Below are 23,866 nucleotides of genomic sequence, written 5' to 3'. Positions count from 1 at the left end.
GAGCAAAAAGACTGTTCTTCCCCGTTAGGGACAAGAATGCCACCCAAAAGCAGGCCCATGCCTGTCAGATGATGCCACTGCAGCTGCAAGCCCTGGCACTGGATGATTGGCACTCTGGAAGAATCATCCTGTAGGCATCGAGAGCCATAAATGATGCTTCTATCTGTCAAAGCTGAAGGAGCACACTTCCGCCACTGAGGGGCACATGCTCAGTCTCTGCCCTGCTATGGAAGCTGTGGCTGCATGGGGCAAAGAAGACAAGTCCTTGTCTTGCTGCATGAATTCTGGGGATACAGCTAGGTTGTGGCCAGTCATTACTAGCTATCTCCACACCATGTTATGCAGCAGGTCAGAATGAATGATCATGACAGCCCCTCTGGCTTTAAAATCTATTGCTATGAATCAATAGTTTTGATGGCCACCATTTGGTTCCTGCTGCTTGGCCCAACCTCTGGATTAAACATGTTCCAAATCTGTTTTGATGGGTAACAGTTTGTTCATCAAGACAGAATTCCTACCTGGCACCTTCTGCAAAGCTGTTGTGTTCCCTGCCCTGGCACTGATATCTGCGTCTGTTCCTCTGTCTTTGCCCATAATACTCCCCAGGTAGGTGAACAGCTCCACATCTTCCAGGTCATCCCTCCAAGCGTGAGAGTGTTGTTGTGGCTCTTCAACACAAATGTGAAGAGTGTACTCTTGTATCAGTGCAAGACCTGGTGTACTAAAAGGTCTTCAAATCACAAGCTACAGAGACATTCATAAACAGATGCCTGAGGTACATCCTTCACACCAAATGGCAAGACTTCACTGCAAATGAGGAGCTTTGGAACAGGACAAGAGCAGGACAAAAACCACTTGACATTCAGATCAAGAGAAGAAAGTGGGGATGGCTCAGCCACACTTTCAGAAAACCATCATCCAGCACAGTCCATCAAGCTCTCACATGGAACCCACAAGGAAAACGCAAAAGAGGAAGACCTCAGACAACGTGGAGAACATCTACTCAGAGTGAAGGACAACAACTAGGGTACTCCTGGAGCCATCTAGAAGTTTTGTCCTAAGACAGAGTAAACTGGAGGAGACTTGTAAATGACCTATACGCCACTCGGAGACCAAGGGTTTAAGTCAAATAAATCACCCTCTGCAATGCAACTTGACGTCACCGTCCCTCCCTACTGCTCTCCATCCCCTACATCCTCTGCATCACCTGGGCTCCTTCCCCTTCTCCTCAACAGAGCTGCAAACGCTTGCAATGCTGTCACTGCCATGGCATTCTGCTCCAGACAGCCTGGCCTGGCTCCCCTGGGGTGATAGCCAAGCCAGCATGAGCAGACCCATGGGCTCCCCAGCACTTTGTCCATATAACCAACAAGTTCACTCTTTGGACTTTCATTTTCCTCGCCCAGTAAGCAAATAAATCCCATCTCTATGTCCCTCCACCTCCACATCTGTCCTTCACATGATGGAGGTAGCCGAGAATGGACCAACTCATGCAAGTCTGTGTGTCAAAAAGGAATAACAGTAACTCAAAGAAATACACTACAAAGTATTATTGTTTGTGTGGCAGTAAAACCAGGGAGCCTTCATCACCAACCCCTTACGTGAGGTGCTGTACAAGCACATAATGAAACTCTCCACAAAAAGTTACACAGAGTAAAGAACCATAAAGAGCAATGCACAATCATCTTTTCAAAGGCAATTAACAGTCAGACAGAGAGATGCCATCTCCTGAAGAGGGGGAAGAAGGCTGAGGTACAGGAAAAAGGTGACTTGGTAACCCAAGGAGAGGTGACTTGGGTAAGATTCTTGCTTGGAGATCATATTCCTTCTAAAATGCAAGCTGGAATCTGCCTTCCAAATTAAAGCTTAGAAGAGTGACTCAATGTCAGCAGAAGACTTTCCTGGATGCTGGAAGAGCATTTTTCTGGATGTTTAAAACCACACTGAGGAAACATGAGTAAACCTACACTGCAGAACAGTCCTGTGCTGGCAGGAAGATGGAACAAGCCGTCTTCTGTATTTCTAACTTTATCAGATGCAGCAGGCAAACTGTTGTAAGAATCCATGGAACAGGTGCAGTGAATTCTCACCCCTTGTCTGTTGCATAGGAGGAGCAGGGAGATCTGCCTTAGCTGCAGCATCAGAGCCGTCTGTGAGGGGAGCTGACAGCCAAGATATCCCACAGGACTGCAGCTCTGCCACGTCCGTGCTCAAGACAGCCAGGCTTAAGTCCCCATCTCAGCGGAACATTTCGTCTCCTGGCCAGGGAACGCACTTCTGCCCAATGGTGCAAACCCAGAAGAGCTGCAAATTAGCAGTGTGCCCACAGCCACCCACTTACTTGCCTCACCCCAGGATGCACATGGCTCTGTGCCCCTCTGCCACCAGGCACCTCCCTCCTCTGCGCTCACCGGCTGGAATTCCAGCCTATCGGAGCAGAGGTAGGAAGCCTCCAGGCAGGCTGCCCAGGCCAGTGAGGCTTCCCTGCCTGTGCCCCCAGCAGGGCGATCCGCAGCCAGCGATAGCAGAGCCTGGCACCACTTCCTCTTCTCCGGCCCCCAGCACAGCCCTGACTCACGTGATCCAGCTGGCAAGGCTCCGGTCCCCAACCCTCCACAGGCCGAAAGCCATGAAGGGGAGCCCCGGGGTACAGATCCAGACAAGCTGTTTTCTGGGGGTTCCCCACCCCTGAGCTAGACCCAGGCTACATCAACGCACAACAAGAGCACTTGCAGGGCTCGAGCGACAGGAGGCGTTCTCCCCGTGCTGGAGGTACTCCACCTCCCCCAGGGGCAGGAGCTAGGTCCAGCTAACACCGTCTGCACATCTCTCAGCTACGCCAATCTAGCTTTGAGGTACACAGAGCAAGAGAGGCACCCGAAGTGCACCCTGCAGCACCCTACAGGGAGGCCTCACTGCCTATCGTGATTCCCCAGTACCCTGCCTATGGAGTGAAGGGAGCCAAGTTTGAGCAATGCTTTCCCCCCTGCCGGGTCCTTCCCACAGGTCACTCGCTGCCTCATGATAAACAGCATCAGAAGCTGCCAAAAGATCCATCATCATCAACGCAGGCACCTGTCCTCCGTCCGTCATCCTTACGCGCTAACTGACTAGATGCACACAGTCCCCATGGTACACCCACGTGAAACATGACTGACCACAGCCACAAAGGGAGCAGGGCAGATGCTGCTGGAACTGATTCTCGCTAAGAATGGCTGCTCATAAGACTGCTTCTGAAGTACGGGGCAGACCAGGGGCGCTCTCGCGCTCCTGACAGTGTTTCCCGGTGTGCGGTAAGTGCACCACTGGTGGCAGATGACAGGATTTCAGGGGGTAGGCGGCAGCAGGGCACACGAAGAGAGATTGGCCCAGGCCCTCCTCCCCACATGCAGCAGCGGGAGCAGAGAGGGACAAGCCAGCACATGCGCCACCCCTCTGGCTTCCTGCTCCCTCCATGCAGAGCAGAACACTTGGAAAGTCGGGACAAGGGGAGTGAAGTTGTCGGTGGGGAGAGGGTTCAGGGGCACAGCTGTGGGGCTGCCCACAGGGTGGGGGGTGTTCTGGGGAGGTGTGGCTGTAGGCGGTGGGGGTGCAGCTAGAGGGCTTACTGGCTCATGGGACGGGGAGGGTGGGGGCTGCGGGGCTGCACTGGCCAAAGTCCCAAGCCGGCGGCTTCCCGCAGTTGCAGAACTGCTTCAGCCGGCTTCCCATGCCCTTGTCAGCTTCCTGTGCTCCTGCTGGCTTCCCTTGGCAGAGGAGCTGCTCCAGCCACCGTTCCCGGCCCCAGCCGGCTTCCCGCAGGGGTTGCACACACAGTGGGGGGCGCGTTTTGCAGAGACACAGCTGTAGGCAGTGGGGAACACGAGGGCATGGTGAGGGGGCAGTCTGGCCGGCATGGTGGGCGGCAGGGCTGCCCTGCCCAGCATCCCCAGGGGGCTTCCTGTCAGTCAGGTGCCCTCAGCCCAGCTGGGGTCTGTGGGGGCTCTATGCATCGGGGCTCCCCCAACCCAGCCCCTGCCTGTGGGGCTGCTGGCGGGGAGCTCTGTAATTTAACCAGCTCCCCACTGTGGGGATGCCCCAGCCTCACTGGGTTCCCTGAATCTGTGCATTGCTGGCGGGGCTCTGTGCCACAGCCCAGCTCCCCAGTGGCTCCCAACTAGTGCAGGGCTCCTCGTTGTGGGGCTTTCGCACCCCAGCCAGTTTCCCAGTAGTGGGGTTCCTTGACCTGGCTTCCTGCCCTGGGGCTAAGTATGGGGCCACCAGAGCAGGCTGCCAGTGGGGCTTCCTGCCATCAGCAGGGCTCCACTGTGCCTTGCACATCTAGTGCCCTCTGGTCCAGCAACATTCACTGTCCTGCCGGATGAGGGATTTTGCCGGATGAGAGAATTTCAAGCTGTTTTTCAGCAAGGGACACTTGTCTACTGTTTGCTCACTCAGTGCAGTTGGCGAACAGTAAGAAAGTAAGAGAGGGGTTAGGGCTGGCCCAGGAGGGACCATGGTGGGTTGGGGTGTGGGCTGGCTCAGCAACTCCACCTGGGCTGGGCCTGCACCGCCCTCCTCACTCCTGTGCTGCGACTCCACCGCCAGAGTCTGAGGGGCAGGTGTGTCTCATGTCCATCTCTCTCCCTGCACAGACAGGCGGGGTCAGGGATGCCTCATAGCCCGCACCCCCGCATCCCTTCCTCCATGGAGAGATGGGAGCAGCAGGGGAGGGAGGACAGGCATGTCATCATCTCCTGTCAAGAGAGATGTTGCTGGACCAGAGAATCTGGGATAAGAGAGGCTCAACCTGTATTAAAATTCTGGACACTTCCCAATATTTAAAAACCCGTCTGGAAGAGGATTTAAAGACAGAAAGGGTAAAGCACCGCCTCTTTAGTTATTAACGATGCTGTTGCAAGTGGGACTATTAGTGACTTTAAAAAGTATCACTGGCACTTGGACTGGAGTCTGCCTGGGGCTGTCCTAAAGACTGCCTACGACGGTACGGGGAGGGCGGGGCACACCGATAAGGCTTAAGTCCTGAAAGGGGTGCACCAATGATTTACATTTGGGGAACGCCACTCTAAGAGAAGCAATTAGAGAGCGAAAAGGCCCCATCCATGTGCACACCAAAGTCTGGAGAACCTGAGCCCCTTCCCAAGGCACAACACCTACACGGCTATTTTTAGCACATTAGCGTGAGCCCCTCAAATACCAGTCTATGGCCCAGGCTAGCAGCCTGGCTCCCATAAGCAGCGCAGACACAGCTGAAGGGAACAGAGTACCCCGTGGGGAGTACCTGCCATTCTCTGTGTCAGGTAAAGAAAATTTCTAAGCCAATCACAACCAACAATGCACCTACGACCTAGCTAGCAGCAACGATGGGGCCATAAATAATATAAATGCTTTATCAAACATTCATAGTTATGTACAAAGCAATGAACAATGCCAGCCTGGGATTTATATTTATATCGTTCCTGACGGCTTGCTTTCTTTGGATAGCCAACATTTCACAGCTTATCATCCATGTATTTCTGATTTGGCTCGGATGAAAGGCATTTCAGACACCAAGGGAATTCATTGTTATCTCGCTCCTCCACGAAACCACCTCAGCCTCCCAACCAGCAGCCAGGGTCTGACTTGCCCCCCCACCCCCTTCTCTATCCCCTGCAGACCTCCGGTTAAGAGCTTCTGATTCCATAAGAAAAGTCACGCAGCTTCCGTTTACACTCGGAGCCTTCTCTTCAGACTCAGTTAACGAGGCCGCAGAGCGGTTGCTTCGTGGAGGCCCGCGTTTGGAGAGAGGGGTATAAATCCCACCATGGGGAGGCGTACCCACACTAGTGTGGAGCACAGGCTGTAGCTGTGTGAGAAACTACACACTGACTACACGGGTAGCATCTCAGATGGGTGCGCGCTCAGCTCAACTCTTTCGACTTTCCTGGCTCTGTGGTTATACGTCGCGTTTAGCAAGCCAGCTCTATCAGAGCTAGCAAGGGTATGTCTCCTCAAGCCACACCAACATACCCATCAGGTCACCGCGAAACCGGACCCGCCTGATGGATTCACACCACAGTTACCCTGTATAATTTATTCTGCGGGAGCACTCACAAGTGTTCCCTGGAAGCTGAGTGAGCGCTCGGGCAGCTGCCCAGAAAAGATTCAAGTGCTGCCCAGCTGATTAGCAGAGAGCCCACAGCTACCCACGGCCAGCAGCCTGCGTTTCGGCCACAGAGGGAGAGCTTTCACTTTAAACTGCTCGAGCAAATGATGCCTGAACAGCTGCTCACGAAGCAATGCCTGGCTGGGAGAAGGACATCCTGGCGAGAAGGGGAACATATTGCAATGGTCCTCCTGTCCCTTCTGTGACCTCCAAGAGATCAGCAACATCAGCAGTCTGCCTTCCACCTGCCTCTCCCCACTCTCACTCTGCATAGCAAATACCATCACCCATTAATACCAGGTCAGGGGGAGGGGAGGTATACTCTAGGAACTCCCAGCTCTGAGTGTTTGCACAGTCGCCCCTGCTGAGGGACACAGCAAATTCCCCCTGGGCTGCACAGAGCTTCTCCAGCTGTAACAAAGTCATTAGACACACACCAGCATGACACAGCTATGCCCTACAGACACATCAGCTCAGCAGCAGCCCTGCAAAGCCAGATCAGCACGAGCCAAGCATACCGCCAGCCTGCTGGGAGCAGCCCCCACCACCTCCCCTTCGGCACTGCTGCTGGGAGTGGAGAGACTGCCAGACCGCTGGAAGGATGCGTTCACACCAACTATTTCCATAAAGCTCCCAGCTGCTGTCCTGTCTCCTGGGATCCCAGCAGGGCTCCGGTGCAGTAATGCTGCTCACAGCAGGTCTGAGGCAATGTGCTGGGGACCAGCCAGCTGATAGGGGGTGGGGGGCAGTGCCACCTTCAGAGCAGCACGAAGGGGCTGACAGTCCTAGGCCACGCTCCTTCCAGGGCAGGGAGCTCGGCCCCCATCCTACCATGCCCCGGGCCCACGGTGGCTGTTGGCCCCCTTGGGCAGGGCAAAGGCAGTGACTTTCCAGCAACCATTGGCTTCTCGCCCCGCATCCCCCTCCTCACAACATGAAAGAGTACAGGAAGAACTGGGCAGAGCCACCTTCCCTGTGTACTCAGACACTGCTTCAGTCAGTCAAGTGAGATGAGCCCTCCCTGGCACTAAGCCGCCCTCCTTCCCCCCATCCCCACACGTGCTCTCTCCAGCCAGCCCATCCACCTCTGCTGCTTTCTCCCTCTGTCCCCAGAAGACCTAGGCCCAGGGCTGCCTGGGCACAGTCAGACTGTAGGACAATGTCTGGGGGCAGAGCACTGCATTTCCCCCACCCTGCCTCCACCTGACCAGCTCTCTTGGGCTGTGAAACAGAGGGACAAGCAATTTCACAGTTCACACCACTCCCCCGGCAGCTGTGCCCATTCCCGTGATTAATGGGCCCCAGGGAGATGGAACCCAAGACACTCTGCAGCACTAAAGGCCCCTGGGATCCCCAACCCTTCCTTCCACCACCGCCTCACTGCATGTCTCTTTTCCACCCAGATGGCTCTGCTCCTGCTGGGCTTGTTAAGGGGGCATGTTGGGGGTGGGTGGGGGGAAGTCTGCCCAGTTTGATTGGTTTTGCTTGTTGAACTCAGCCGTCCCTCTGGAATAACGCAAAGGCTGCACCCCAAGACCCCAGGATGACCCAAACTGGAGACTGATCTAATCAGGTTCACGACAGGGGGGTGATCAGAAGCATCTCAGTACAGGAGCTGTCCAAGCCAAGCAGAAGAGGCAACTGATGTCTTAATAGGACCACGTAAATATATAGGGAGAGAAGGAGCTCTCTTCAGCAAGTTAAAACAAAAACACCCTCTCCCCAAAACCAAGCAAACAGCCAAATATAAAGCCCCAGCAGGGCTGATACAAAATTAACGGGCCCGATGCTGCACCCATTTTAACCCCTGCTACTAAAGCCCCTGATTCAATAAAATCTCCTTATTCAGAAAAGCTCTTTAGCCTGTGCTTAACTCCCACTGGTTTGTATCAGAGAGGTAGCCATGTTAGTCTGTATCTTCAAGAACAACAAGAAGTCCTGTGGCACCTTATAGATTAACAGATATTTTGGAGCATAAGCTTTTGTGGGCAAAGACCTGCTATCGTCTTTGCCCACAAAAGCTTACGCTCCAAAATATCTGTTCGTCTATAAGGTGCCACAGGAATTCTTGTTGTTCCCACTGATTTGGGTGAAGCACATAACAATAGCAGTGGGGCCAGGCATGTGTTTTAATGCTTTGATGAACTGAGCCCAGCTCTGTCCCCGCAGAGGGCACTTTTTCTTCTAAACTGAACTCCACAATGGGATGTCTTAAACCAGGAATCAAAGGGATGTTTAGAATATTCAAATGGCCATTTGGGCAGGGGGGTGGCAATTTTGACTGGCTCTGTAAGTGGCGTTTATCAAATACAGAAGTTTGCAGGGACTGGATCCAGAGCAGGCCTGGTCAAACACAGCGTCATGGGTCTTTCTGGTCACTGCTAGAGCAGGATGGAGTTGCAGGATACAGCAGATGCTAAATCAAAACAAAAAGCAGTCAAGTAGCACTTTAAAGACTAGCAAAATAGTTTATTAGGTGAGCTTTCGTGGGCCAGACCCACTTCTTCAGACCACAGCCAGACCAGAACAGACTCAATATTTAAGACACAGAGAACCAAAAACAGTAAGCAAGGAGAACAAATCAGAAAAAGATAATCAAGGTGAGCAAATCAGAGAGTGGAGGGGTGGGGGGTGGGGAAGATACTAAATGAATGCACTGCTCCCTTTTTAGCCAGCCAAGCAAAATTTGGAACGAGCTTTTTTTGTTCATTTATTTTTAGAATCAAAGTCCCCCTCTTTCCCATTGTGCCTCCCCAGTACAATTGATGTGTGCATTCTTGCACTCAGCAGCGAGTCCAGGCCAGGAACAGCGAAAGCCTGTGACATCAGAGAACACCTGTCCCTGTCCCACAGCTCCCCAGCCTCCTCCAGCTGAGCTCCCACGCTTTTGGCCTGCCAATGAGCTTTGCAGAGTGGTGGAATCATGCCCCATTGCACCCCAAGAATGCCCTTTGGCACCACAACCTATGGTCTCATGGATTGTATGCTGGAGCGGGATTCTGGGGACCTCCTTTGTACAGCACTTAGAGATCTCCGGATGAAATGAACTGCGTGTGAGTATTAACCTGGCCCGCTTTTGTTCTCTGGTGCAAGCAAAAAGCTTTTGTCTGCCTGGCACCTTTGTATGGCCCCACTAGCCTAGTAGCTGAGCACACCAGAGCTGTTAGCAGGTTCTTCTGCATAACACCCCAAGGAGGCAGGGCAGCGCTGTTGTCCCTATTGCACAGATAAGAGACTGAGGCCCAAAGAGTCTCCATAACTTGTCCAACATCACACAACAAATCTGCAGCAGAGCAAAGAACTGAAACCAAATTTCCCAGGGTCTGGACAGCACTCACGTCTGGGCCGTACCGGCTCCCCACTCCATCTTGCTTGTTAAATATTCACCTCCCTTCCTGGAGCAGAAACACAAAGTGTCTTACAAACAGCTTCACAACTGCAAGGAGACAAGGATCATCTCCCCTCCCTAAGGCAGTTACGCAAACACGGCTGTTGCAAGGCAACAGAGTGGCTTAGAAGCAAACCCACACAGACACAGAACCCCGGAGACGTGAGGTCCAGACCACTGTAGCCACTACAAGCCCAATGTCCTGACAGAGTTGTCAATTAAATGGATCTCTACAAACAACTCATTTCTGGGCTTTGGGCTTGCAAATGATACATGTATTCTGGTGCCTGTGAAGTGGGCCGGAAGATGGGCCTGAAAATTATTGGCGCGAAAAGCCAAGACCTTTGTCTGCTGCTTAAAAAAGAGAGGGCATCTGGTTTTTGCTACCGGAGCTGATATTGCTAAATACCCTTTAACGTCAGGTGAGTTTTGATCATGCAAAGATTCCGGCTCCTGGAGTCCTGAGAAGAACCTGTTGAGGAAAAGACTTCACTTCCTCCTGAACCACTGGCTTCTCAAGGTAGAGAGGGGGAGAATCCTCAAAAGACAGGACTGTAAATAGCACCTCTGCCAGCAATGAACAGGAAACAGGTGGCTGGTTACAGTAAGAATTCTGACATGTTAATTCTTCTCTTTCATCCTGGTTTGGATTTTAGACAGAACCCATCATCATGATATCTGAGCACTGGTGATGTTGCATTCTGGGACCTCCTCAGTGACTGATCAAGTACTAAGATTTCATAGGGGGCATTTTCAAAGATAGTTAAAATCTCATTTCCAGTCTGACTGCCCCCTCCCAAAATGCAGCCTTCTTCGGAGGGCGTTCAGCCCAGAAGTTTGTGGTTCACTCCATTCTCATTTTTGTTTTTCAGTTCAATGTTTACACAAACTCATTTGCTTTAGTTACCCATGTAACTTCTCTGCCACATTACGCAGTCCAATTCTGCTCCCAGTGATGTGACTTGACGTAAACCCTTGTACCCTGAGTGGAACATAGGTCATCTACAAGTCTTTTCCACTTCACTCTGTCTCGGGATAAAACTTATAGCTGACTCCAGGAGTACCCCAGTAGTTGTCCTCCAGTCTCAGCAGATATTCTCCACGCTGTCCAAGGCCTTCCTCTTTTTGAGTTTTTCTTGCGGGTTCCATCTGAGAGCTTAACAGATTATGCTGGATGATGGTTTTCTGAGAGTGTGGCCTAGCCACCACCACTTTCTTCTCTTGATTTGAACATCAAGTAGTTCTCGTCCTGCTCTGTTCCAAAGTTCCTCATCTGTGATGAAGTCTTACCATTTGATGTGAAGGACGTTCCTCAGGCATCTGTTTATGAATGTCTGTAGCCTGTGATTTGAAGAGTTTTTCGTACGCTAGGTCTCGCATCCACACAAGAGCACACTCCTCACATGTGTTGAAGATTCGCAGATTCGTTTTCACAGATATTTGCACACTCCACATGGGATGAAGAGTTTTGAATGCCGCTGTTGCTTTCTCTATCCCGGCATTGATATCCTTGTCTGTTCCTCCGTCTCTGCCCATAATACTCCCCATCTTCCAGGTCATCCCCTCCCAGTGTGATGATGATATTGGACTGGTTGATCCTCATTTTCTTGGTCGTAGCCTTATTAATGCTCAGTCCAGTCCCCAAAGCACTTTTGTCTAGTGTCGTGAACTTCTTCTCCATGCTTTCATGCCGGTGTAAAAGAAGGGCAATGTCATCAGCAAATCAATGTCCTCTAGCTGTTTGAGAAGTGTGCTGGTGATGTACTGGCCTCAAAAATCCTTCTGCCAGAGATCTCTTTCAAGTAAGCAGAAAGATCCACTGGTTATCACATGGCTGGACAATGTATCACCAACAAAGAAATAGAAAGCGCCTGCTGCTGTAGGAATGGATGTTATTGGCAGAGACAAGAGATAAAGGTAGTAAAAGATAGCAGCAACTAAACTAGGAATTCCCATTGGGAGTGTGCTTCTGAGCATCATGTGAGAGGATGTATGAGAGGGAAGAAATCACAAGCAGTATCAGAACCTCCCTTACTTGGACAGATGAGTTACAGTTCGGGATGGAGACGGCTCACAGAGAAATAACTAATGAAAGGAACCAGAAGACCAAGGGATAGAGGTGGGGGTGGGAGAAACCAAAGCCACAAGCCCAATTTAATAAAATCCCAATCTGGAGGGGAATAAAAATACCGACTGCTTAAAACGAACCACTGCCGAGTCACATCAACCTCCTGAAAAAACACAGGTCCTAGAGATGCACCCCCGCAAAAGTGCAGACATATCAGATCTTCAGAACGTGCACTTGTAATGCACAGTGGCAAGGGTACTGGCCAGCTATCTTGCCTAATGAAGACAGGACTCCATCCCAACAACATGATTTCCCTTGATTCCCACACCCTATCCCAACAACCCCTTCATTACCCAAAAATGACTTTCTTGGGGAACGACTGGACTCCCAGTGGATTCCCTTGCTTAATAAATAAATAAATAAATACCCTCTGTATTTCTCGCCCATGAGCAGATTTTCTTCTGTCTCAGTTCATCTGGGTTCTCTCCAGTGTCACCAGGTCAGTTCCTCTCTTACTGCAGCTCTGATTTAGTTTGCCAGGGAGAGGTTAGTGGGGAGGGGGGTTAAATAAAAAATGATGTTGCATACCGGTTATCATGTTAGAGAAGTGTATGATGCATCTAGATTAAAGACTGCTGCCTGGGAAGAATAAACATCTCATCTTTGCCCTGCCATTTATCTATCCACAGCTGAGCTCTGTGTCAGGTCAGAAACTGTAATTTCGTTAATTTTTATCGCTCAGTTGTGCTTACTGCCAGCTGTCATTCCCTGCATCACTCCTGTGTCTATTTGCACTGGGTACCAGGGCTAGCAGTTCAGGTAGCACAGGGGTGGTGGCAGGGGGAGGGAGGAAAGGGGGCGGGTTTTCTGCTCACTGAGCTGCAATGAACCATCAGGGCACTTGGCAGCCTATGCTCTGCCCACCTCAGTTTGTGAAGTGGGTGTGTCTTTTAAATATTATCCCAAGGGTGGCAGAGGCTTCTTCATCAGGCTGGAAGTTGCATTCTCCCAGAATCCTCCCTGTGAGGGACAAGCACAACCCCTGTCCCGTACTGAATGAACACACAGAATTGAGCAGGGACAAACATGCTACTCCTCAGGGGAAAAGCCACTGATCCTCACCGCCTGCGGCTGGCGTGGGTAGCATGGATTCCTTATGACGGGAGCTTCCATCATTGCCCTAAGGCCCTGCTGGATGGAAGGTGACACACCCACGGGGGTCTGAGCTCCCGAGGGGATGGGGACTTACCTGCCAATCAATCATTCTCCTTTACCTCACAAAAAATCTGCCAAGTGCCAGATCTTGTGCGAGACAGAAAAAGGAATAGCGGGGGCTGGGGCCGGCTGGGGACAGCTGAGCTTCATCTGATTCCCCGACCCTGGCAATTACTGCTGGGGACTGTCACTCGAAAGAGTCTTTTGTGGCAGCTGCGGTCGTGTTAGTGCCTGCAGTCGGGTGACAAGCCCCAGCAGTTACACGGCTACAATGCTGCTTTGAGAGAACTCCAAGCACCATTTTCCTAGGGTGCTAAACTTCTTGGAAAGCTGGGCTACACACTCCACTGCCTAGCAGTGTCTCCTGAGCTCTGCCTGCTTGCTGTAAAGCAGCTTGCAGGCCAGGCGGGAGGTGAGGCAGGAAAGGAAAAACCAGGGAAACGGCAGGTTTTATACCCCAAGGCCTAGACCATGACATCAATAGGAATCATGCGCTGAAATAATTCCAAGGAGCTGGCTGTAAAACACCAACATCTTCCTTGGCAACCAAAGCGCTAGGTATTTTGGTGGAGTCTAAGAGTGTCTGGCAAATACAGTGCATTGTTTAGTAAAGAACAGATTAATGAACCAGTGGGGTAAGTTGAGATAAGCCTCTTAGGACTGTGGTGTCCAACCAGTTCTGAAGCAGCAGCCACTGGAGTGACCACAGCTGTAGCGAATGAACCATGTGATTCTGAAAATACAATTATTGTTCAAGCCAACTAGACACACTCAACTGGCCAAGTAGCTACATCTGGACAGCGTGTTGGACACCCGTTCTTAGTGACAAAAGTTTAAGCCAGAGTAATAGGAACGTAGCAGATGCATTTTCACATGAAAACCCCTTGCTAAGGACATCTATTGGCCTGGTTTTCAGAGACGCTGCCCTCCTGCCTCTCTCCCTTTAATTAATGGGACTAAATTAAATTGCACTGATCATGGGCCAAATCTTACATCACCAGAGAGGTCAAAAGTCTCATTATATCACAGGGCATTTGAGGAGAGCCAAGAGCTCAGGACTGGGCTACTCCAGCAGTATCCTGACAACAGAGCGCTGGGGCACTCAATTTCAAAGTGACAGATGAGGACTGAGCTGTGTTGGTGAAGGTGGCCAAAAAGGAGAGACAAGGCTGTATCTACACATCGGTCTGAATACCTGCTCAATGCTTCCCTCAGTTGCCTTGTCTTTGACCAGGTCCTTTTCACAACAGCTACATTGCAGGTTAATCCAAATCTACAGATGTTTCTACTTAAAGTATAGGATGAACCTCTCTAATCCAGAACTCTCGGGACTGGTGCCGGACAAGAGAAATTGCTGGACAATGGGACGTCAATATAGTTTAGCAGCATTATCAACACCGTCACTGCTTACTTAGCTCTTAGAAGACATTTAGGGGTAAATTACAGCTACATAACAGCACAGAACATCGAGAGCCAGGACTGGTGGCTGGAAACAAACTTTATGGGATCACAGGAAACGGCCTCACCCACAATAAGTAATCGTCCAGCTCACTAAAATAATGCTGGATTACGATGTTGCTGGACGAGAGAGCGCTGGATTAGGGAGGATCAAACCTGTACGTGGAAAGCTACATAATTTCTGCGTGGTTCCTGCTACTCTTTTTAGTTTCAAATTCCCCTCAGCTCGGCTCTTAGATCTTAAAGCCACTTCACGGAGTACAGTATGGAGATGCATAATTGAAACAAAAAAGTTTATTAATTTAAACTGAACAGTCGGTAACATTTGCTTACACAACATAAGGTTAATAGATGTCTCCAGGCATCTCTGGAAAGGAAGACCGACTATTAGAAGCCATACAGAAGGGAAATTTACCAGCCAATGTAAAATGTATTTTATCATCAACTCCTGAAACCCTCATGGAGTTTAATATTCTGCCCTTGATCTTGTTTATAGTTATGCTCTCAAAAATATTGGAAATTCAGTTATTTCTGCCCTGCCCAACCCATACAACCCTAAATAATTCATATAAAAAAGCAAAACAAAGAGAACAGTGAAGGAAAAAATAGCAAATCTAGGCATGGTTCACAAAGCTCCTGTAACAAAGCAAAGGGTTTTGCTAACACCTGGCACGTGCATTCAATGGAGGGCACTGAATGAGGTTGTTCAGATCAGAACATAGGGGGCACCAGGACATCTACCCGACTGGAGCACAATCGTGATGATCATCCTTGCAGATCACAGAGTGAAAAGTATTTCACACCTTGGGTTAATTAAGCCTCAGGAAAAACTAAGACACACTGGGAACTTCTACTACAGTTGGGTCTTAGAGGCTGGACTCATGCTCAAGACCCAAAAGCTACAAGCCCATGAGCCTGAGTCAATTAACCTGGGCTCTGAGTCTCACTAGTTTCGTTCTGATAGCCCGGGAAGCTACCAATCTGAATTCCAAAACTGCTGAGCTGCCAGTCAGTATCTCCAAACATCACGCCCTCGGAGATTTTGTCTGTGGTCACAAGGTAAGTAGACTTCCTGGAGTCTGGACACCCAGGCACTGCCACCTTAAAGGCACTTGTTTGCAAATTAGGCTTCCTACAGCATTAAAAGGGACAGGAGAATTGAATGGGGTTTGGAAGCATTTATAGGCTGAATCAAAAATTCTAGAGAAAGAGGAAAAGGAAAGGAAAAACGATGCCTTCTCTACTCAAGAGGGAGAGTTGTGCAACACTGCTATCTATTCCGACCCTAAATATCACTTGTCACTCAGCAGGCAGAATGGCTGCACTTGGCTTTTGTTTATTTGGATGCATTTTACTGCAGGTTAATGATATTAAATGTTTTATAATGACATTTCAATAAGCAGAGGTGGGTGTTACTGTTTTGGAGAGACAGGCTTTAAAAGTGCAGGCAATCAATTGTGCATTAGCCAGAGCACTCCAGGGAAAGCACTTTCCCTCCTCTGTAGGAAAAACAAATCCAGCAATTGTGCAGTTCATCAGCTCTGCATCCAAATAACTGCCTAGAAAACCCCCACGCCTAGCAGGCACAGGCAGGAACAAAGCAGGCTAGACTGTCTCCCCAAGTTCAGTTCCTCCAAACAACATGGTCTGGCACAGAGAATTATCTTAGGTTAAGAGCAAAACTAAAGAGAGTCAGTCTGCCACATTCTATATAGATTCTGATCCCTCCCTGACGACTGTAGCATCTTAGCACCTTCCTGTGGCACATTAAGGGACATCACTAACATCTGTCACACATGGCTCATTCTCTCTTTCATTCTATCTCCTCAGAGAAGTCACAGAACTTAACAGAAGTTACAACTGTATCCTCAACTTGCACCAGCAAAGCCTGCCCAGAGATCACCAAGGCTGTACTGTACTGTTCCCGCCCCCCCGGGATAGGCGGGGGGAAGACAGCAGGAGCTGTGGCCTCACCCAGTCCCCCACTGTGAGGACAGGTGGGTGGGCAAGGAGACTCAGTCCATACCACCTCTCCCCACCCCCCAAAGAACAGCCAGGGTGGGGCCAGGAGCAGAAAACGGACCTGAGCTATGCTGGGTACGTGGGCTAGTAAATAAAAGAAGCAAGGGGTGGAGAACTGGGGACTTGGGGAGAGGGTTGGGGAGTGTGTGAGGATGTGCAGGGCTCAGGGTGTGGAGAGGCTCAGGGCAGAAGGGGTAGTGGTAGGGGCTGCATCTCCCCTCATTCCTACTGACAACTCATTGCTTGAGTCCCTCACTCCTCTGGTCCCTCCCCGCTCCAGGCAAGCTGTATTCTTTCCTCTCGCTCCCTGACAGCGAGGGAAGGGTAACAACAAGAGGCCCATGGTAGGAATGGCCTGGGGAGGGCGTGGATGCAGCTGCTTCTGGCTTCCCTAAAGGGCACCTTAGCCGTGTCTACACGTGCACGCTACTTCGAAGTAGCGGCACTAACTTCGAAATAGCGCCCGTCACGGCTACACACGCCGGGCGCTATTTCGAAGTTAACTTCGACGTTAGGCGGCGAGACGTCGAAGTCGCTAACCCCATGAGGGGATAGGAATAGCGCCCTACTTCAACGTTCAACGTCGAAGTAGGGACCGTGTAGTCGTTGCGCGTCCCGCCGAAATAGCGGGGTCTGCCAGGGCGGCCATCAGCTGGGGGGTTGAGAGATGCTCTCTCTCCAGCCCCTGCGGGGCTCTATGGTCACCGTGGGCAGCAGCCCTTAGCCCAGGGCTTCTGGCTGCTGCTGCGGCAGCTGGGGATCCATGCTGCAGGCACAGGGTTTGCAACCAGTTGTCGGCTCTGTGTGTCTTGTGTTGTTTAGTGCAACTGTGTCTGGGAGGGGCCCTTTAAGGGAGCGGCTTGCTGTTGAGTCCACCCTGTGACCCTGTCTGCAGCTGTGCCTGGCACCCTTATTTCTATGTGTGCTACTTTGGCATGTAGACGTTCCCTCGCAGCGCCTATTTCGATGTGGTGCTGCGCAACGTCAAAGTTGAACATCGACGTTGCCAGCCCTGGAGGACGTGTAGACGTTACTCATCGAAATAGCCTATTTCGATGTTGGCTTCACATGTAGACGTAGCCCTTGGGGACAGGAGCTCAGGGCAGAAAGAGTCCCAGACTGGTTGGGAGGGGGGCTTCCCCCAGCCTGCAGGAGAGCCCAGAAGCACAGCTGCCCCTCCTCCTGCTGCAGAATGTCCCAGCTGGCTCTTATTAGACTGGCACACCGGGGCCCTCCAGCCTACTTTTGCCTTGGATCACTTGCCTTACAGTCACTGCCAGGCTGTTCGCTTGGTGGCTCGGAGAACAAACTGATGCAGAGGCCAGTTGTCCCAGCCCATTGTGCTGCTACTGGGCCATGCAGCTTTCTGGAACAAGTTCCCAGCAACCCAGCAAAATGGGGAGTATGAGCCTACTTTGGGAGAGGGGATGAGCTCCAGGGCTTACTAAATGCTTTGAAGATGAAGAGTTTGAGATGAAGACTGTCATTTTAAAGCATGAGAATCTCTCTCTCAGTGCCACACCTTGTAACACCATATAGAGTCGCCAGAGTGAGGACTTCTGGCAAGGAAGGTGTCACATAGTGGGCGGGGGGGCAGGTTACTCCCAGGCCCTGGACCCCATAGGCAGTCAGCTGTGATTCTCATTCCACAGGAAGAACGCAAGTTTTATTACTAAGAGATGGACACACACAAACACACACACCTCATAGAACTGGAAGGGACCTCAGGAGGTCGAGTCCAGTCCCCTGCCCTCTTGACGGGACGAACAGTACAGAACAGATTCGCCAGCACAGAAACCAGAAGCAGTCAGTGCAATCCATCTTGGGAAAAGGGCCCCAGAGGGGGTCCTCCGGCTCATGTCAGCCAACACTGCCACCACTCAACTGTCCAGTTCCAATTCAAACCAGCCAGGCCCCTCCTCCCTCCTTTGTTGTGTTTCCTGGGGAAGAAGGGTGTCACCTGGTTGCCTAGGTTACAAAAGGCATAGAAGCCCATTATGTACCTGCAAAAAGTCATCACAACAAAACTCCCTTCACCAACTACGCCTAGGGAAAGAGAGGCATCCACCTGGGGTTGCTACAGGACAGTAGGAAACGCATGCAACCTAAATAGGGGAATAAAAGGCTCAAGAACCCCATTTTGTCAGAAAAGGTTTGCCGTGGCAGGGCAAAATGTGAAGACCCCTGACACCAAGGACTGGTTCCCTACAGAGCAGCTGCGGTGTGACACAGCTGCACTGGGTCAAACAAAAACCATCACGGAATCAGAGACCCTGGCTGGAGCCTTCCCTAACAAAGCACTGATCAGGTATGTGGTCTGCAGCACAGCTACACATGTGGGCAGCTGCCTCCTTGCTCATCTGTCACCTCTTCATGACCATGGTACATCTGCGAGCCAGGTGTTTGGCGCGGGGGTAAAGGCGTAGGAGGTGAGTGAATAGGAAGGGGAAGGAACAAACCTTTCTTCTTGTACTCAGGCTTCTCATCCCCGCCTCTGCCCAAGCTCTCCAGCGTTCGTGTCACTTGGCTGCCAAACTCATCCTCTCTCGCCCCCTGCTCCTTCGGCTGCGGGACCTCGTCCTCGTCCTCATAGTCGTAGTCGTCCAGGATGGGCGTCTCTCGGATGGGCATGCCGATGACGGAGTTGTGAGCCTGCAGGCGTGAGCTGCGGAAGCTCTCCCGAGCCTGTGGGCCCAGCAGCACTGAGGGGATGTAGTGGATCTCGTGGGTGGCTTCTGTGCTGGCGCTCTTCTGGGGGATGCGGCGGCGCTTGTGCCAGTGACGTTGGGCATACAGCGCCACTGTGAACACCAGCAGCAGCAGGAGCAGGGCAATCAAACCACCCTATAGGAGACCAAAAGGAGAAGCATTAAGAGGAGCCCAGAGCCCCTATTGCTCCATTCTCACCAGATCCCCAAAGGGACCAGGGTAAATATCACCTTTCTCCCACCACACACACATACACACACACATGCAGGCACTTTTCTGGAGCCCTCTTTCATCCCGGGTTTTGCAAACTGCCTGTTATCAGGTAAGCCACCCCACCCCCTCCTAAATGCAGCCACCGCTGGGGTGGAGGCAGCAGCCAGGAAGCCTAAACAGCACCCAGCGTATTGCATGGGCAGGAAAGGTTCTGGTACAGGACAATGTCTTAGTCTAAGAACAGGTGTGGGCGGGTGTGTGGGGGTCGGACACCTCAGCAGAGGGGATATCAGAAGGTCTCATCTCAAAGACCCTGGCACAGCAAACACAGCATGGTACTCAATTTCCTGGGCAGAAGGAAGGTTGACTCTGCTGGAGGCTGATCCAGCTGACCTGACTCATTAGACACCAGCAGACATATTGCCGCAGTTCCCACTCCCTAGCTGCGTCTACACGTGCACGCTACTTCGAAGTAGCGGCACCAACTTCGAAATAGCGCCCGTCGCGTCTACACACGTCGGGCGCTATTTTGAAGTTAACTTCGACGTTAGGCGGCGAGACGTCGAAGTCGCTAACCTCATGAGGAGATAGGAATAGCGCCCTACTTCGACGTTCAACGTCGAAGTAGGGACAGTGTAGACGATCCGCGTCCCGCAACGTCAAAATAGTGGGGTCCGCCATGGCGGCCATCAGCTGGGGGGTTGAGAGACGCTCTCTCTCCAGCCCCTGCGGGGCTCTATGGTCACCGTGGGCAGCAGCCCTTAGCCCAGGGCTTCTGGCTGCTTCTGCGGCAGCTGGGGATCTATGCTGCAGGCACAGGGTCTGCAACCAGTTGTCAGCTCTGTGTATCTTGTGTTGTTTAGTGCAACTGTGTCTGGGAGGGGCCCTTTAAGGGAGCGGCTGGCTGTTGAGTCCGCCCTGTGACCCCGTCTGCAGCTGTGCCTGGCATCCCTATTTCGATGTGTGCTACTTTGACGTGTAGACGTTCCCTCGCTGCGCCTATTTCGATGTTGGGCTGAGCAACGTCGAAGTTGAACATCGATGTTGCCGGCCCTGGAGGACGTGTAGACGTTATTCATTGAAATAAGCTATTTCGATGTTGGCTGCACGTGTAGACGTAGCCCCTGTGGGCAGCAACAGTGCAATTATCTAAGAATCTCATGAAGGTCAAGCCAAGCTACCCACTGCAAACCCCCAGCCTAGACATGCTGCACCTGTGGGAATGATCCTGATTAGAAGCATTTTACAATCATGCAGCACATCCACACTAGAGGGATCACACGGGGGCAGATACATCGGTGATTAAAAGCACATACTTCAGTAACTTACTCTCTGTCCAGTGCAAAGTAGGTATTGATGCATTTACCCTTACGTCCTGGGGAGGCAGGGAAGCGCTAATTTCCCTGCTGTGCGGACAGGGAGCTTCAACGGACACCAAGTGACTTGACCAAGGCCACAAAGTTTGCAGCAGAGCAGCAAATTGAATCTGGAGCTCAGTCTAGCACATTAACCACTGGCTCATCCTTCCTATGGCTGATCGCCAGCACTGCTCTGCAGGAACCTCTTGGGCAATTCCAGGGTCCAGTCTTTTTCATTCCCCACACCCACAGGGACCTTATCACACACACATCACTGGGATGGATTTATCATTTACATTGCACTCTTCACCCTACATCTGAACACCTTCCCAGCATTACGGAGTTTATCCTCACCCCGCCCCGGCTGGCAAAGAGAGAAGAACTTTCCCCATTTTGCAGATGGGAATGGAAGCTCTGGTCGATAAAGTTACACAAGAAGGCTGTGGAAGAGGCAAGAGCTGACCCCAGATCTACTGCATCTCCATCCAGAGCGCCAGCCACAAGGCGACCCATCCCAAGCAGTACTGCACAGGCCCTGCTGGCAGAGGTACTGCTGACAGGAACAATTGCAAAAGTGCTTCCTAACGCAAGTGCAGGCTCAAAGGTGGGCCCTCCATGTCAAGACACTCAGGTTAAGCAACACTGGAGAAGCTTTCACTGCCACAATCCAGACGGCAGCTGTTCTGGTGGGAAACGCTGGCATCCTTTAAATGGGAACCTGATGCAGGCAGGCAAGAAAAATGTCTTAGTCCCTCTGCAGCTTCTAGTCGGTTTCATACTGTGGCAGACAAATCAGGAATGGCATGAACAATAGAGGCTTTACAGCACAATGTGTAACTGCCAGGGAAAGGGAGGAATATATTTCAGCACATGAATGTCCAAATCCAGGAACTTTACACTCCGTAGAACAGACACAAACATTTCATCAGGATTCAGTAAAAACACTGAGAGAGGACAGCAATCTGATACACATAAACTGGATAATCTAGAAAAAGCTAATGTTTAACTTTGCAATTCACAAGATGCATCAGCTTGGGAGATAGACACGCAGCCAAAGGCAGACTCAGTCACTGCTTTCACCCAGAGCAGTCTTTGCATGTGTTCTGAGCCAGTACCATCACAATGCAGTCACACTCAACTTAGAGAGAAAGCTGCGGAGGCATACAGAGCATCGCACACGAAGCAAATCGTGAGATACCACATGCACCCACTGGGTCATACAGGTCCATCTCTTAGCACACCCACATGCTCTCTGCACATTTGTACTTGGTGGGTGGATCTCACAACTGCGCCTACAAGTCCATGAGTGGAGAATGGCTCCCAGCCACCACCAGACTCACACAGTCACCGGGGTGGATAAGCATCACCCCTCCATCCTCACAAATTCCTCCTCACACAACAGAACAGTCTCAGGCTCACAGATCTGCCTAGTGACTTCTGATAAACACCTACAAAGCCTGCACGCTTGTGCGCTATAGATGGACCCTTTTTCAGCGTTGTGCCTGGTAAACATGCTGCTCAGACCCACAGGCACCTATGTGGCACGCAGGATTCAACCAACATGTGCCCATTCACAGCCCAGGATATTTCACCAAGTTCCACCAGTTTTTTCCCCCCTAACCACGACACAATGGAAAACCTATTTGCCTCTAAGCCGGCAACAGAATTACAGCCCATGTCCCCGGGAGGATGGAAAGATATCAGGAATACGAGACGGCGGCTCAGAGCCCTGGGAGTTCTGGGACATGGGGGAAGTCTCAGAAATTGCTGGTTTGGTTGATGAGGGCTGGGAAGAATGCAAAGCACTGTCCTTGTTTGATCCTGGCAGCACCACCCACTCCCATGCTTCTCCAGTGGTATATTCAGTCATCAATCCAGCAGCTGGTTACCTGGAGCACAAGGGCGCACAGCAGCAGGAGGTGAGGCAAGGTGGCCAGAAGGAGAGAGGCCTCTGGGAAGCCCCAGTCTCCCCAGCCCAGCCTAACTGCCTAACCTCCGATCTGTTGTAGAAAACGCAGTACGGCAGTTCTGACTAGGAGCCCCTCCCCAGCCTCATCTGTTTTCTCCTGTGGTTCTGTAATTGACACTAATAGGAAGAAGGGCTCAGGGAGGTGGAATGACTTTGCTCAGCGTGTGGCTCCCCATTTAGCAGACAGTTTCTGTCAGGGTATGGAACGTGTTAGTGGCCAGGAAAGACTCCTGGAGCTGTGATTGGGAGAAGAGCACACAAGAGGATGACTGCAGACCGAGGAAGGGTTTCTCCTCGGGGCCTGTACCAGGAGAGACTGAGGGTGTCCATGAGATCCTGAGAAAGAGGGAGTCCAGTTTCAGTCCCCCTCTGGGTTTGGCCAGTGCCTTGCCCAATGGAGCGCTGGTACTGGGCCAGAACCCCGAGGCACGGCAGTGATATAAATCATGACGTTTCTTGAGATTCTGTGCCCTCGTGGGGGAGTCATGCCTGTGGATGAGGAATTTCTGCCTGTGGATTTGCTACACAGCCAGCTGTACAACCTCATCCACTTGACCACACAGCCACGGAGACTCTGCAGTAGGAGTCTCCTCTGAGGGCAACACAGACACAGTGACCAAAGGGTGACGTTCAACCCCTCATCCCACAGGGACTGGAACCCCTAGGGAGGCTGCGCCCCCTGAACTGCAGCAAGCCTGTGTGGAAAACTCATCGCTGGGCATCTTAAATGTCCCCTCCCCCGGCCCCCGACTGAGGTGCAAAAGACACAAGTTTATACAGCCAGCCCCCAGCCCCAGGACCTTTAGCTCAAGCTGGATCAGCTCCTGCTCTTTGCTCTGGAGCATTCCAGTTCGACCCTGAAGTCAGCCAAGATGGCGGCTATTAGTCACGATGAGGCATAGCATGCCACAGGAACAGCCAGCATCCTATGGCACCACACAACTCTCCTGCAGGAGCTGGGCACCCGCTGCCCCATCAGGCAGTTGCTTGGGAGGGGAGGTAGGGAGTGGGTGGGCTGGATTTACAGTGAATGACATGGCTGAGCTCTGAGCTCCCTCAGATGAGAAGGAATAGAAACACAAAGGAATTTCTACAAGAAAACACCCCCAGCCCCGGCCTCAGAACCGAGCTTGGGAGGCAGCCTCTCCTCGCAATCAGGAGGCCTTCAAACAGCCAAAGCATCCCCCATCAGCTCTGACAGGCTGCCTCCCCAGCTTACACTCAGAGCCAAAGTGGGTGTTGTCCACTTAGTCCTAACATGGCCCACCGCTCAGGCAGGGAAGAGGGACATGGCCCTTCATACGCTGACAAGCACAGTCAG

General features: G+C 51.6%; 1 protein-coding gene across 2 annotated transcripts in view; it reads right to left on the bottom strand.

Moving 5' to 3' along the window:
- The window catches only part of ASTN2 (astrotactin 2), a 708,908-nt gene that overhangs the window by 510,775 nt on the left and 174,267 nt on the right, over positions 1-23,866 (bottom strand). For both annotated transcript variants that reach the window (XM_075015031.1, XM_075015030.1), the window contains exon 3: positions 18,756-19,140. In XM_075015031.1, the coding sequence (XP_074871132.1) occupies positions 18,756-19,140 (385 nt within the window). The remainder of the gene's footprint in view (positions 1-18,755; positions 19,141-23,866) is intronic.

The sequence above is a fragment of the Carettochelys insculpta genome, chromosome 21 (assembly GCF_033958435.1).
Source record: "Carettochelys insculpta isolate YL-2023 chromosome 21, ASM3395843v1, whole genome shotgun sequence".
In the NCBI taxonomy this organism is placed as follows: domain Eukaryota; kingdom Metazoa; phylum Chordata; order Testudines; family Carettochelyidae; genus Carettochelys; species Carettochelys insculpta.
The sequence above is the reverse complement of the archived record's forward strand: the minus strand, read 5'-3'. Positions and strand labels throughout refer to the sequence as shown.